At 29.4% G+C, this 15,995-nt stretch overlaps 1 protein-coding gene across 1 annotated transcript in view; it reads left to right on the top strand.

Moving 5' to 3' along the window:
- The window catches only part of LOC106466299 (SID1 transmembrane family member 1-like), a 185,677-nt gene that overhangs the window by 81,294 nt on the left and 88,388 nt on the right, over positions 1 to 15,995 (top strand). The window contains exons 11-12 of the mRNA XM_022394275.1: positions 8,113 to 8,297; positions 14,882 to 14,988. Of these exons, the coding sequence (XP_022249983.1) occupies positions 8,113 to 8,297; positions 14,882 to 14,988 (292 nt within the window). The remainder of the gene's footprint in view (positions 1 to 8,112; positions 8,298 to 14,881; positions 14,989 to 15,995) is intronic.

Raw genomic sequence — 15,995 nt, forward strand, 5'->3', positions numbered from 1 at the left:
CCAAGTGATTTCTTTAATCAGGGCATTAACAACCTGACTGTTAGATGGAAAAGTATCATTGATAAGAATGGAGACTATTTCATTAAATAAATGTTATTTGGGTTTTTGATCTATAAAAGAGCAACATTAATTTTTGACGACCTAATATATATCTTTCCAACTTGATCAGGGTTCTCCATAATTTTTAATAGAAGAAGCCCAACTCAAGATTGAAGAGGTTTAAATGGTGAGGGTTGCTTATTGCTTATTTAGAGGAGTGTCGTGGTAGGGGGTCTGAAGGGAATTTTCCACATACACAAAAAATATTTTCAGCAATTTTTGAGGGATGAAGAAAGCCTCTTCTGGTGTCTTTTATTCTATTTTAAAATATCTAGCATTATAGAATAAAATTAATCAAATCAAAAAGTAATAAATATGATCATAATCTAGAATAAATTGTTAGGAAAAAAGCTTTGAAGTTAAAAAGTGTAAGAAATTAATATTTACCTGCATTTCTCAAAAACTGCAATATGTCTGACCATAGATATTTCTGAAACAAAAAAGGACACTGCTTCACTATCAAAAACTCAAAAATTACAGACTGCCTTCCTTACCATTTTTCACTGACATTAATTATTCACTTTCAAAAAATTATAAGCATTTATCAGCTTAAGTTTCACAGCCATGAATTTAACTCAAAAAATTACAGCTCCTACAAATAAACAACAATATGGAAAGTGTTTTCAGATTAAAAAGTCTTTCACATATCTATCAGAGTTTGTCATCTATTGCATAATTTGTGGTCTTTGCAACTGTTATATGTTTGTTGGTGAGATATTAACAGTAAGTCTCTCAATATTTCTGTAATGATAAACACGATATTTCACATCTCAAACTAGTTGTCTTAAGGTCTGTTTCAGTTGAATATTCCTAATGTGAATATGAGGAACAGCAACTTGTTTATATCCTAGCAACCCTTTCCTAATCATTCCTTCTGACCATTTGTTGTGGTTTTTAACTATTATTTACTGTGATCTCAAATGTTACTCAAACATACTAGGTTTTTTTTGTTTTGTTTTTCTGACCAGTAGTTTAGTGCCCATCAAAAGTAAATTTGCTGTATTTTTCCCCATATTTTGAATTATGTCATTGTACATTTTTTATTCACTCACATTTATTTTATTAATTTCTGGTGTATCATTTATCAGGATTTGACTGTATTGTTTATTTTGTTTACACTACAGTGTTTTAATGGACATACAATTCATTGTATGTTTCATTCCATTGTTCTGTTATTTTCATGTGAATGTATTTCCTGTTAAATTTTTTAACTGTTTTAGACATTACTTGATGAAGAACCTTGGTTCAAAACGTAGCTGTTATTTCAAAATAATTTCAGTGTTTTTCATTTACTTTTATTTATTTTTAACAAGTAAAATTTCTTTCCAGTTCTAATAAATTATACAACTTGGCTTGAAACTAATACAACAAACACTACCCAATGCAAAATTATGAAAATATTGGTTTCAACAAAACTATAAACAATTTTGACATTCTAATAGACAACAAATACAAATACATAGGCTTAATTACAATATGCATTTAAAGAGTCAAGATCTTACATTAATTCTGTTCACATTTTAATTTGCCTTTGATATCCAAATATATAGGTTCACAATAAATTTAAGTTTAATTTTTTTAATGAGTACTATAGCTGACAGTCAAAACTCAGAGAACTAATAATTTATACCACCACCAAGATGTACTGCTGAATTTCACTGAAAATTGCACCTTTCAAATGGTCAAAATCATCCACCTTCAAAGCAAAGATTTTTATTTCAACATTTTAGAAAAATATATCAACCATAGATATCAAACTTTAGAGCAAAAATATGTTCAATTGAAATAGATTCAATGATAATTCTTTTTACACTAACCTTTGTGGCACTTTTTGATTGGGCCAGAATATCCTGATATTGCTTTTTCTTTTCGACTTGGATTGCAAACAGTTGTGGGCTCAAAACATAAAGAAACTTCTTGACATACACAACAGCAAGCTGCATTCATTCTCTGATATAGACAATTATCTTACAACTAGAATAAATGTGCTATTGCAAATAACTTTACAATTACATAATTACAAATTTATTAAAGAAATTGGAAATGATCCAATTCATAGTAATTTAGGGCACCATTGAATACTATATTTTGTAAAGGAACTGTTGCAGTAGGAAAGTTTATTAATTTAAGAAAAGTTCAAGTGTTCGAAATACACCTTCACTGCAGCCCAAATAAAATTTAAATAATTTTATTTTCCAATTCAAGTAAATTTTACTTTGAACATTCATTATGTTTATTCAATACAGTTGATTTCTTTTAATTGCAACTGCACTTTACCAGCATCTAAATTAAAATTGAGCAAAAATTACAAATAGCAGTATTTATAAGAAGGTCCATTGCAAAAGAACAGGAAAACTTCTTGAAAATTCTAGATAATTAATAGGTTTGCGTGCAGCAGGCTTTAAGTGTATGTAATGTCAAGGCTAGTAGACCTGTTGATTTTTATTTAATACATGATCAGAGAATAGAAACAATGCAGTCATTAGTTAGATGGAAATTCTAGAATGCTTAAATTCAGTTAAGCATTCTATAAACTATTTATCTGAGTCATAGGCACATAATTAAGTCTGTACAGATAAATATATGCCTAACTTTTAGCATCAAAGTCCTAATTGGCTAACATTAGGCATAGATGTATTTGTTCATTCTTTCTGATCAAGTTATACAGGTAATAGTTAAGTCTAATAAATGTAGGTATAGATATAATGTTAAATCTAGTTTCCCAAATATTAAAGAGAAGGTGTATTCAATGTTAGATCTAGAGGTCTATTAGGCCACTTATTTTCAAAGAAATCAGCCAATTTTCCTATATGCTATCTTGTGTATATAGGCATATGTCAAAATAATATATGTTAAGGAAATTTACTTGGATTCAAAGTTTTGTCAGGATTCTGAAATATATTTAATAATAAATTGTATCTTTTTCATTAAAGCATCATCTGTTGCTGCCTGTATGTGCATATCGGTATTTGTTAGCCTCAGGCCTAATTTGTGCTAACATTACATCTTGTTATACTTCTATATGCTTATACCAGTCTTGGAAAGAAAGCAATAAATCTGCATCAAACATATGTTGAAGTAATATAATATGTGTCATGCCAATATATTTTTCATTTAATCTTTTATTAGGTTTATAGCATAACTAAAACCATCTATTTATTTATAAGATTTCAAAAATATACTAACATCTTGTTTATCAGAAAATCAGATTTTTGCACACATACCAAGTTATATAGACAGTGACTATAAAGATGAAACCATTTCGTTGACATTCAGTTCTGGATGTATTTTGTGAATTCACAGAATTTAGGCTTCGTTACTTAATAATGAAAAAACATTTAATAATCATGACATATTAATATCTTTAATATATTTTATAAAACTTGTAACAACTGGCCAGTTTATTTTTATTTTCACTTACAAACATACTTAAGTAGGTTTACCACTTTTTTTTTTCTTATTACCACTTGAACATCACCATTTTTCATTCTAAAACCTTAATTATTTGGTTATACATTCAGTGGCAATAACAATGTGCATATTAATTACTAACATTCTTTTTATTCTTGCCTATTCATACTGAATAATTTTTATTATGTTTCACATTCATTTAATTCTTCAAACTCACAAACTGCAGTACTGATTAAATAATTTTCTCTAAAAGCTTAGCAACATACTTCCTGGAAGCTGTCTGGTGATCCCCAAAGATCAGATAGCTTTGTCACAGAAATGATGTAAAATGATCTCATCTGTAAGTTATTAATTAACTCTTTACTGCTTTCATATAGTGAATAAGTGAAAACTGTTTACAAAAATATATCAACTTTTCTTTACTAGTTACAAGCACTATACACAAAATATGGTTGTTGGTTGTGACTTAAGAAAGTTCACATAACTGGAACTGACTATTGATGCTACTTTTGTCTGTAGGGTGTCTATGGTATGTTACATACAAATCTGTTTAAGAGAGAAATCCACACCATGCCAACTAAATAGCAACTATTGTATGGTTTGCACATAGGTGTAATTTAAAAATAAAAATAGGTAAAACTGTTGATATTATTGGGACTGTTAAAAAACAATTTGGCTAAGTATTGTGCAGTATTACTGGATTATGGCTGAAAATATTGTTAACAGTGAGATACTCAGCTGATGAATTATTGCACTGTAATGATTATAAGTTTTTGTTTTATAATTTAGCATACTTCTAGAAAGAACAGTATGTTAAGTTAGCTATATTCATTAGTTGCATAGTTTTCAGTAATGTTCTGTGTAGATAGCTTGCAGTTACAAAAGTTAAATTAAAAACTGGGACCACTTTGATACCTAAAGAACATTAATAAATAGTTTGCAGAGGCAATGAAAAATTTAGCTTATGTCTAATTCAATCATCAAATTATATTTTTAAATGTTTTTTTCTGTCGTAAAATGTATATTGAAATTATTAAGTAGATTAATTTTTATTAAAATTAAAGTTACTGACCAGTAAGTGCATAGTAGGGGCATGCCGATATAAAAATCACTAATTACCAGTTAAATGGTTGCCATTAATTAGATGATTATTTGATATCTGCTGATTATTTTCAAAACATTTTCTACCATCACCTAATCTCTTCATCAACAGCCTCTCACACGACTGATATGCCAACTTATTCATATTTGACTCCATAAATCCACCAACTCTAGGACTAACAGGTTATCCATATCATTACAACAGTTCTAGCTTGTCTTATACGTTTATTTTTTTTTTTCTCTGCTTTCTAGTGAGAAAAATATATTAAAATCCTAATTTCATGAGACTTTAATTTTGATAATGCTTTCTGTTGTCAAGAGCTAATACAAGCCAAAGCAAGAGATGAAAGTTAAGCCCTATTTGGAGCAGTGAATTTAAACGATTTTAATGTTCAAGCAGTTGGATGGGGCTGCTAAATGATGGGATATTCAACCAAATTAATGTTTAAACAGTTGAATGGGGCTGCTAAATGATGAGATATTCATTCAAGATATGGATTATGTATTGTAACTAAAACTTGCTTGATTGAGTTGATGCAAAATGAAATAAGACTGGACAAAAGGAATATACAAAATGAAGAATCTGAATACACTAAATGCAAGCACAGTGTGTGTATTTGCAAAGCACCTGCTTTGAACAATCTTTCTAGGTATGTTTTCATAGATTTCTTTGGGTCAAAATCAAGTTTCACACTAGACTGATTAGTTGAAGGAAAAGTTTCAACCTAACTAAATTCTAGATTCTTTAGTTTCCAAGAGACCTTGACATTTACTCAGAACAACATGTGCTGCTCTTGTGATTGGTAATTCTCATTACAACATAGGTGGAGACATAATCTTTAAATATAACTTGAACAGATGTTGAAGGACACTGCTGTTGACAGTCTTAAACAACGTTGTATTAAGTAATGTTCTCCAAGGGTGGTAACTGGTATTACCTATTCTGAGAACAACAAAGGTAGCTTGAAACAGGATGAACTTAATGGTTTTCTCAACCAAGTGTTATGTGAAACCCGCACATATTAAGAACAAAGAATAAATTCAGAATAAGTATTATAACACTTCAAAGTTCTAAAAAATGAACTGGAAGCTGAAATGGTATTAACAAATCTAATGTATTGGAGTGGGCCAAAGGAAAATATCAATTGAGCTGCTAATGTTCTCTTTTTTTTTTTCTGGGCTGAAGATCAGCCCCATTCTCAATGGCAGAATTTATACAAACCACCTCAATTTCCCTAACTGACAGTTAGTCACTGATGAAAGAAAATTTCTGGTACTGCAGATCAGTTTTTAAGGTTTTTGTTTTTTAAACAAGAAAACTCGTATTATGAATCTTAAATTTCACTTTCAGTCATTTACATATTTTCAGACTTAACTACTGTATGTTCTTTATAAATAAACAAAATGATCTCTAAAAAGATTCTTATTTTTGTGGTTACTTTCTTCATGTTTTTTTTTTCTTTTCTATACAGTGACATTACCAGTTTTAACTCTTAGCTTCAGATTTTGCACACTGTCAGATTTTAAAAAATATATATATATATATATATATATATATACAAGTTCTTCATTTTGCCAACTGTCAAAATAAATGGCTTTTACTTATATTACTTAATAGTATAAATATATATATGATGTTGTTGTTGTTGGGCTTTGGATTCTTCTACAGTAGGTGTCTGTGACTTGTTAGCAATAAATTCCATGATGAATAAACAGCACACACTTTACTTGTTTTCAAATTATATATATTCAGAACAAGTTAAACGTATATACAACAAAGTCTTCACACTATAGAGATTACAGGCATATCATAAACTATTTATATATAGTTCTCTTCTTGTCAAAAGTCCACTTTGGTCTATTCAGTAACTTGAGAATTTCAGTTGACAAGTCGAAGTATCTTCTGTATATTACTATCATACTAGTATTTTGTGTGTGATTGACTTACAGTTGTGGCACAAGTTACCATAATTTCTTTTGGTCTTTTTTCTTTTGAAGATCCTTTGTTCCTTTTGTCAAAATGTACCCAGGCTGATTCAATTACTTTATAACCACATTTTGATGGAATAAAATTATACTCCTTATCTTTTTTTTAATACTGTTAGTTTCACTCTAACATATTAAATGTTAGGCCTATCACCTTTGCATTAATTAACTTCTCACAATTATATTCTCTTTTGCTATTATCTGTCTATTGTCTGTCTGCTGCTTCCCGCTCATCTCACGCTATTTATATCTTTATTATATAGTCTTCTGGTCACTTTCTCTATTCTCGACACCAATTAGTTATCAACAAAAACTTCTACAAATGTTTGCTTTTAACTATTATTATAACAAAACTTAAAAATAATAAAATATTCACTCACAAATATAAATTAATCACTAATATTTAAACCAAATAGTCTTTTATGTCATGACAAATCCATGCATATTTTGTCTATAAATATGTACTTAAGTTGATTATAAAGTGTGAAATCAGACTGTTGTCTATTTTAATTTAAGATTTCTGTTTGGTGTTTTTTAATTGTCAGTCTTCTGAATTTATCAAAACAAAACTCCTACCTTTTAAGGATAATTATTTTCTTTGTATTTGTGCCAAATAACTGATAACATATAAGTTTTTTTGTTAATTATATAGCAAGAATGTAACACAGTACAACAATAACAATGAAAATTTAATAATAATAATACTTGTGATTCTCTAATATAACAATTAGGCCTTCCACTAAATCATCTCAACTCTATCAGATTATCTATCCATTAAACTGCCACGAAGTTATGATTAATAGCAGGAAAAGTAATAGTCATATTTCAGTCCTTGATATTATGTACTAGATAAAATGTTTTTTAAGGTTTCATTTTACGAATTTTAATTATTTGGTTTTCTGGGCTGTTTATATATAGTTGAGAAACCTGTGTAATGTTATTATGCACTATATAAAAAGAGTTTCAAATTGTGATTTTGAATTTTAGAGTTAATATAATTTTATTGATATATAAAGTCTGCCACCAATAATTTGAGATTGCTAGTTTTTTGTACTAATTGAATTGCCTGTTGATTAGAAAGTAAAATTTTAAAATTACCCATCTAGTAGAGAATTATATGACTTGGATTTTGTTCGTAAATTACACACAGTCATATAATAGTCAGCTGGTTGTTGCGTTTTGTATAGCAAAGTTATCTAATACTTATGAAATAAAATATTCTAAAATCTTGTGATATATTGAAATGATGAACTTTATCTGAAGGTAGGTATTACAATTTTAAAAGATTTTTGTCTTGTGTAAATATTAATATGTATGCTTAATAAATGTAGTCTTTCAAGTTGTGGCCATGTCTTTTAATTGAACAGTTAATCTATCAATAAATGGATATTGAAAAAATGAAAAAACATAAGCTATAATAAGATGTATTTTGAGTAAGATTGTGTCAATCTTCATTTACTTGTTTATTTATAAACATACAACTATAAGAGTTATTACACTGATAATCTGATCTAGATGGAGTAAACAGTACAAACATACTAGCTGAAACTAGCAGTATGATTCATCAGTCTGAAAATGTAGCATATGAAATTTCATCGGCTTCCATTAGTGATGACACGATGTCAGATAGTTTGTTTGATGAAACAGATGTGGACATGCTAGATGATGCTGATGAGGAAAAAGATGTATTTAGAACAAAGGTAATTATTCTTATGCATGAAGCTTTTTAGTTGATTCATAATTTGATTGAGGTAAGGTTTTAATCTTTTTCTAGAAATTTAATGTCATTATAACATAAATTACAGGGTAAGAAGGAACCTTTTGGTCCATCTAGGCCATCCTATTTAATAAGTTAAACTAAACACACTAATTCTTCTTTTTTGCAAGAGAAAAGTTCATAGATGTTAAACTATTCTTGTATGACAACCTTTTCATTTCAAGTATCATCCTACTGAGCAGGGTGGCTTTGAAATCCACATTTAAGGTGGATTTGGCATATGTCAGGAGTTAGCAAAACTTATTTCCTGGAACAGGGAAGAAGAATGTGTAAACAGAACACTTAATCTAGTTTCTATCTGTACATATTCTCAACTGGAACAGCCTGTGACTCACATTTTACATATAAAGCTACTGCATCCTTACTAAACAACCTGTAACCCTGTATTTCAAAGAGTTATAGGATCTCAGTTATTTGTTATCCAATTTTATTAAGAAATAATTATCTTTCAAGTATATTTCATGATAAGTTTACATCTATGAGCATGTTTAGAATTCCTGGGTTTTGAAAATCCTCTGGAAGTTACTTGTATGGCTAGGAATATAAAATTCAAAGTCATTGGTATCTGCAGACATATTGGTCTGCAGCCTCAAAGAACAATTAGCAATAAGTACAAATCTATTTGTCAGTATGAAAGAAATGTGTATATGCCTATTTATTTTTCTTAGCAAAGTTTGAAAATTTTATAGATTTACTCTATTAATTCGTTAATTTAGAAGAAACTTATTCCTTCTTATGTAGAAAAAAGTAAATTATTTCAATTATGGTATGCAAATACCACATTTTTCACTCAGCTAAAGTACATATTTCATGTTGTACAAAATTAAATTTATTTTCTCAAGTTCTGCCTTGAAACATGCTAAGTATGGTTGAAGTTATGTGCCAGTTCAACCCTATGTGTTGCTTTCTGTAGCAAGACATCTATCAAGAAAGGTAGCCACTGTTTCATTAGATGTATTTTATTCTACATTACACTTTGTTTGTGGAACTGTTATATGATTGTCATACAGAGGAAAGATACCTCAGGATATTGTTATCTAAGTTTGTGATCAGCCAGTAACACAGGTGAATTATGAAAACAGTTTGTTTTTACTCAAATAAAAAATGAAACTTTCAAAGTGAGTTCTGACTTTCTCAGTAACTGAAATGAATCTACCTATAAAACTAAGTAAGCTTTATCATATTGCAGTAATCCTACCACCACATGACTACTCATTTGTCTGTTTCATCATGAATCAAGTGTTCATTCTTCTTTCAACTTCACAGCATATTTTTCCCTTTCCTTCTACATAGTAACTTAATGAACCTTTTGTGGTTACGAACATCAGGTAACTAGGTTTATGCTTTGGCTTACCATAATACTGAACATAAAGAGTAAAGTTCACTATAAACACTCTTTTTTTTTATTGTAGCAGCTTTTATTCACGTAATAGTATTAAATCTTAATTGGAACTAAAACAGGTTGTTATATTGATAATGTTTATGATATTAAATCATTATAGAAAGGATCATTTAAATCACAATATTTTTTACTGGTGCATTATGGGTTTTGAGTAAAACAAATGTATAGCAATGTTGTAACGTAGTCTATCATTCAATTTTTTTGGATTATTTGGTAAAGATAATACTACATGATGATGATAAATTATTTCTTTAGTAATGTTTATTATTGTCACATTCCCAACAAACAAGCAAGCAAGATAAATTGGCAGTTTAAAAGAATAATTAAGTAAAATACTTTTAAGTGTATGAAGACATATACAATGATTTTTGGTGCTTATGTTTGAAATATATGTTTCAGAATCTGGCTCATTGTTTAAATTTTATTTCTGTGATTTTATTATAAGTAGTTGTTACTTAAATCTATTAAAAATTATGAGAGAGAGTGATGTGACTAAATTATAACCTTCATCATCTCCCCCCCCCTCAAAATCGAGTGTCATGTGTATAGTGTGTAATCATCAGAAGTAATATGCTTTCGTATCTTCTTACTATAACGAACCTAGCATGTATGGAAAAATATTAGTTTTTTAAGAACTCCAGTTTTTCAGTACTACATTTAAAAATTTCATCAAAAAAAGATATAATCAAACCCTCATGTACAGTCCTAGTGAATGTTGTGACTTTGTTGAGAGGAGAGTACTTATATTTAAAATTATGTTCTGTCATAAAGAAATGGCTGTTGCACATACCAGTTATTTTTCTAATTGTCTCAATCTTGAACAGTCAAAGTGTGAAATGTTTTATGGATTTTTGTTTGTGGTGTCATTCAAAAGATGACACAGGAGTTTTGGTTACATACATACATACTGGTAGAAAAGTGAACATTTTCTAAGAAATGTTTTTCTGTGAAAAGCACTGCCCAGGAACAGTGTTCAGATTGTGCTCTTTAGTTATATGCAACTCATTGCATCAAAATGATTCAATGTACAGAGCTCAAAACTTTCATACATTTTACTGATATAAACTGTAATGTTTTTATATATTAAAAGTGGTACCATTTACCAAATAATTTAATTATACATCTTGTAGTTTTTACTGAAATATGGTATTTGAAGTGAGGCCTACACATTATTCAGTTGTTTAGCAAGTTTGTTTTATTCAGGACATTTACTTGTACTAGCAGAAATGCCATCATATGGGTGGCTGTTTGTGCTAGTAATTACTAATCATACTATTCATACCTCACTGAAAAAAAATATATTGCAAAAAAGTGGGTCTGCTCAGCCTCCTACTCAGGGATACCTCCCTAAGTAACACTACAGTGAGTGATGTTAATGAAAAAAGAAGTCATCCCATCTGCATACCATAGTCTTCAAAAGAGAAAACCACCAAAATAACACATATTGAATGGACAGTTTAGTGCACTCTTTTATTTGTGTATTAGGTTTGTTCATCAAGAAACTTCACAATCCAGAAAGGGCACAGTATTAGAGGCTATACTTTTAATGTTTTAATTTAGATGTTTGCTAAAGGAAACTCATCATTTTTACAGCATCAAGAATTTAGTAGAGGCTATCTGGAGACATGGATATGTTTTTTGTAAATAACAAAAACTGATGAGTAGTGAGTAATGAATGTGATAAGTTAAGAAATTGATTGTAAATGAGAATTATGTGAAGTATTCAATATGATTGTTAATGAGAATTTTGTTCATTGTCAGAAAAGTTATCAATAATCAAGTGTTAATTCTTCATATCTGTTTTGTTATTTGACAAGTTACACATTTTTTTATCTATTAAATTTTATTATCTATTATCTATTAAAAATTAAATATTTTTAAATCTATTCTTATTGATCCTTGAAAAGTGGTCTTGATAAGAACCCTGGGCTACTCAACAAGATGACTTTCCACTGAAAATTTCTTCTCTGTAGCTACCAAGTTTGCCATTTTCTTATTGATGTACTTCCAAAAAATTATTACTTTAGAATACCTTTGGCTTAGTTCTCCTGTCTCCCTGGGTTCTGTAAACCACATAATTGATTCTTTTCAGTATAACATATGGATATTCCTAACTTGCTTGGCTGTGAAGTTTGTCCCTTCTTGTGGCGTGGATTGCACAGATGTGTCATGTCACTTTGATGGAATTTAGTCTTAGCAGCTTTTCATTTTCTCACTAGCTGAATCATGTCTTTCCTGTGAAAAGTCATGAATGACCTTAATGGTATTTTTTAGTCCCATTGCATATTCTTTTTAAGACTTTAAACTGACTATCTTCTGGATACAAGTATGGAAGGTCTCTCCAAAACATCAGTGATGATAGTGTGTCTGTAACTTCATGTGCTGCCATTCAAGAGCTCATAATAAATCATAAGATGCAGTGAAGATCTTGATCCCATGTTTTCTGATGTTCATCCAAATAAATGACTAACTGATTGCTACGGGTAGGTTAAAGTGCACATCATGACCTTTTAAAGAGCAACATTCAAAATTTAATTAAAGCACTCTATTATCAATGTATGCAAATAAAAGTTGGTATAAAAAGTTAGGTAATATATCTAATGTTTTCATTTCTTAATTTTAAAAGAATATATTTACATGAATTCTCAAACTCCCCTTATACCTATATTGACATTTGTTTACTCCAACTTGAACATCCCCCCCTTTTTTTCATCACTCCTCTCTGATAAGTTTAACATAAGTTACTCATTATAGTACAGATGTTACTGAGGCATAGTCAAATTTTTATAGTTTTCAATCTTCTTATTTACAGAGATGTAAACTAGAAAGTCAGCCCCACTTTTCATGATCACCTGTTACATTCTCTTTTTTTACAAATTACCAATAATTCTCTGATACTGCTATTACATCATTTATAGCCAATAGAAAGACAAAGTCATAATTTACTAAATGATGTATAATGCTACTTTGTTCTAAGTAGAGATTTTTAGTTATTTCACTCACAGATTGAAAGCTGCTAATGCCAAATTTGGATGAAGTAGCTAAGGCATCTATTTCAAGGCACTTATGCCTTAGTTTGAAATCCAGTTAAATTATAATAGTTATAGGACATTGTTTGCTTTGTGTGTTCTTATTATAATGTCTTCTTAAGTGAATACTTGAAATAAATAACTCTTTTTAACTCTTTCCATACGGTTGGTCTTCTGTTTACAAAAAAAATAATATTTTTGGATTATTTTTTTTTTCTAAAGATTTTTCTGTCAATGTATGGAGTCAGAGTGTTAACTGTTCTAAGAGCAAAATGGTTTTCATCTAAAGATTAAAAATCCATTTTTCATTTGAAAGTTTTCAAAATACATTTGTGTAACCTAAATAAATATCAAACATTTTTGTTTCAGTGAAACTGTATTTTAGTTATTTTCTCTTCTCTGACACTTTTCTTCAAACAAAGCCAATTCAAAGTTTCTTAATGAATATCTTAAATATTAATTGGTGTCTACAATGTAAGAGCATATTTCATGATAATTACTATTTTCTGTCAGATATGATATATTTATTCTCACAGTTATTCTGTGGCAGAGAACCAAGTACATCAACAGCGACTCTCTCAGGTGGTGCTCCAATACTGTACTATTGTAGCTACCTGTGCTGTTTCTTTTGTGAACCTGTTTTCTCACAATATAGTTCACACATTTCAAACCAATTTTATATAGATCATTAGCACCCAACCAAATAGAAATGTTCTCTTGTTTACTCCACTGTCTTCTTAACACTTAAGTGTCCAGTTGGTGGAAGATTGCGATGATGATGAATTGCTTTGAAATGTAGAGACTATGGAAGCATCAACTATAGTCATTATTTATGAATACTGGTATCTTCTTATTTCTAATATAATGAGCCTTTTTGTAGACATAATGAATCCCGTTGTGGCTACTGCATCTTTGTCTTTCTACTGTATGGAATGACTGTTTGCCTTGAGAGTTTTTCTGCACTATTCTTGATCCACAGAATAACTGTTTTCAAACTTCTATCTTATGCTTGAGCAACTTTCAATTGAATGTTGGACCACATTAGTTTTTTGTTATCACTTGTGGATTTCACTTCTTGGATCATACTCTGTTGTACTTGAGGATGCTTAACTTAACTATCTGTGCTTCCTTATTTTCTTCATTAATGTATATTATTTGGGATAATGCATTAACATTTTCATGGTTCCATCGTGGGCAATGTATGATGTTAAAGTTGTACTCCTGAAGTTTCTGGAGCCATCCTGGCATCTACCTTACTGTATTGTGGAAAATCACAAGCCACTTCAATGCTGTATTATCTGTCTTGAGTTTAAACTTTTGCATGTATAGATAATAATGGAAATGACTTAGGGCTCAAACAACACTTAGTAGCTCTTTCCAAGTGGTACAGTACCTCCTTTCTGCAGCATTCATTGCTTTGCTGTAGTAGGCAATCACATGCTTTAGTGCAATAACTGCTTCGACTGCAAAAATCACTAACATCTGTATCTAAAATAAGTGGATCTTCAAGACTTGGGTTTGCTTATACAGGATTAGTGGTTAATTCTTTCTTCAGTTTATTGAATGTTGGTAATGTGCTGTCTAGTAAAACTTGTATAAATTCAACTAACTTTTAAAAGTTTGCACATATAGTTTAAATGTTTTAACTAAGTATAGAACATTTAATGTTTCAAGTATAATCAGCTGTTATATTTTTGTTCAAAATTAATTTTGAATCTACACTTCATGCTAGTTTCATCACATTTATTGGAGCATAAATGCTTAAAAATATTTATTACTAAGGTTATCAATTAAATTATTTTGCAGTAAGATTGTTATGGAAGGTATAGTATTAAATGCATTCAATAGTTGAAACTTTAGTATGTTCACAGTTTTTCTTGTATACAGAAATACGTATTAATGTTTGATTTAAACTCTAATAATTATATATATAAACAATCAAACTTAATTTCTGTAACAGTGAAATCTACGAAAGCTAGAAAGTAAAGGACCAGGTGTTAGTATGTTGTATATGAGTGTAGAAATGGCATTCTTTAAATTATTACTAATTTAAAAAATTTTTTGACATCTATATAGACCTTTCTTTATGTTACTGATCTTGCAAGAAAAAAAGAAAAAAAATTAGGCAAAAAAATCTGCGACATACTTTTGGTGAGTATGAAAACATTAGTTTATCAATGGAAGTTTTCAGTGTAATTGTTTTAATAGTAGGAAAAAAACGTTTTTGAACTAACTCCTCAATGTATTTAGTAAAAGGCAAGCTTTTAAGCTCACTTACAATTTCTTTTTGTGAGAAACAATTTTAATGTGAACATTACATCTAACACAACATTAATATAAAACAATACATAATGTGCAACAATTTACTGTGTCATAAATAGAAAATGTACAACAAATGTGGATTATATGAAATGAAATAATTATAGCTGTATATATGAGTAATTCTAACAAAACTTTATATGAAATCATACATTACGTACATGTACAAACAATTATATTGAACATTTAAAGTTTTCTTATGAAATGTAATTATAAATCTGACAAGGTCAAAAGAGCAAACTGACAGAAATAAATATATCCAGTGTTGCTTCTAAGATGCATACTTTATGTATTTACAGTATTTTGATTGCCACTGGTGCAAAATAATCGTTTGCCTATGTAATAGTTCATGAGGGAAAAAAATAGAAGTATGCATTTGAATTTTTTGTGTGCACCCACCCTTCAAAATGTATTATGAATGACTTCGCTACAATAGATTGCAATCGCAACTGGAAAATTCTGAACTGTAATTGCTCATTTAGATATGCAAAAGAATGTGATTTGCTGCATTATGATGTGATGTTATTTAGTTTTGTGGGAGATTCCCTTGATATTATGGGATATTGATGTTTAAAAATGGCAGAAAAAAGAAAGTACAGATATGTTCATAAAGCAGTTAGTTTTCAAAAAAGTTACTACATTTTTCTATGAAAATGATGTAAAAATAGAAATAAATAAATGAAAAAGGTGCAGAGAAAACAACTGCAATGTAAGTTTTGTTGGTGAATGTGTAGATATTTCAGTACATACACAAATGAAACAAACTGAAATGATTCAATTTACTATTTTTTCAAATAAAAGTTAATTGGTCTGCTTTTGTTTGTTTGTTTGAATTTCACGCAAAGCTACACGAGGACTCTCTGCGCTAGCC

Source organism: Limulus polyphemus, unplaced genomic scaffold (assembly GCF_000517525.1).
Source record: "Limulus polyphemus unplaced genomic scaffold, Limulus_polyphemus-2.1.2 Scaffold2215, whole genome shotgun sequence".
Lineage (NCBI taxonomy): Eukaryota > Metazoa > Arthropoda > Merostomata > Xiphosura > Limulidae > Limulus > Limulus polyphemus.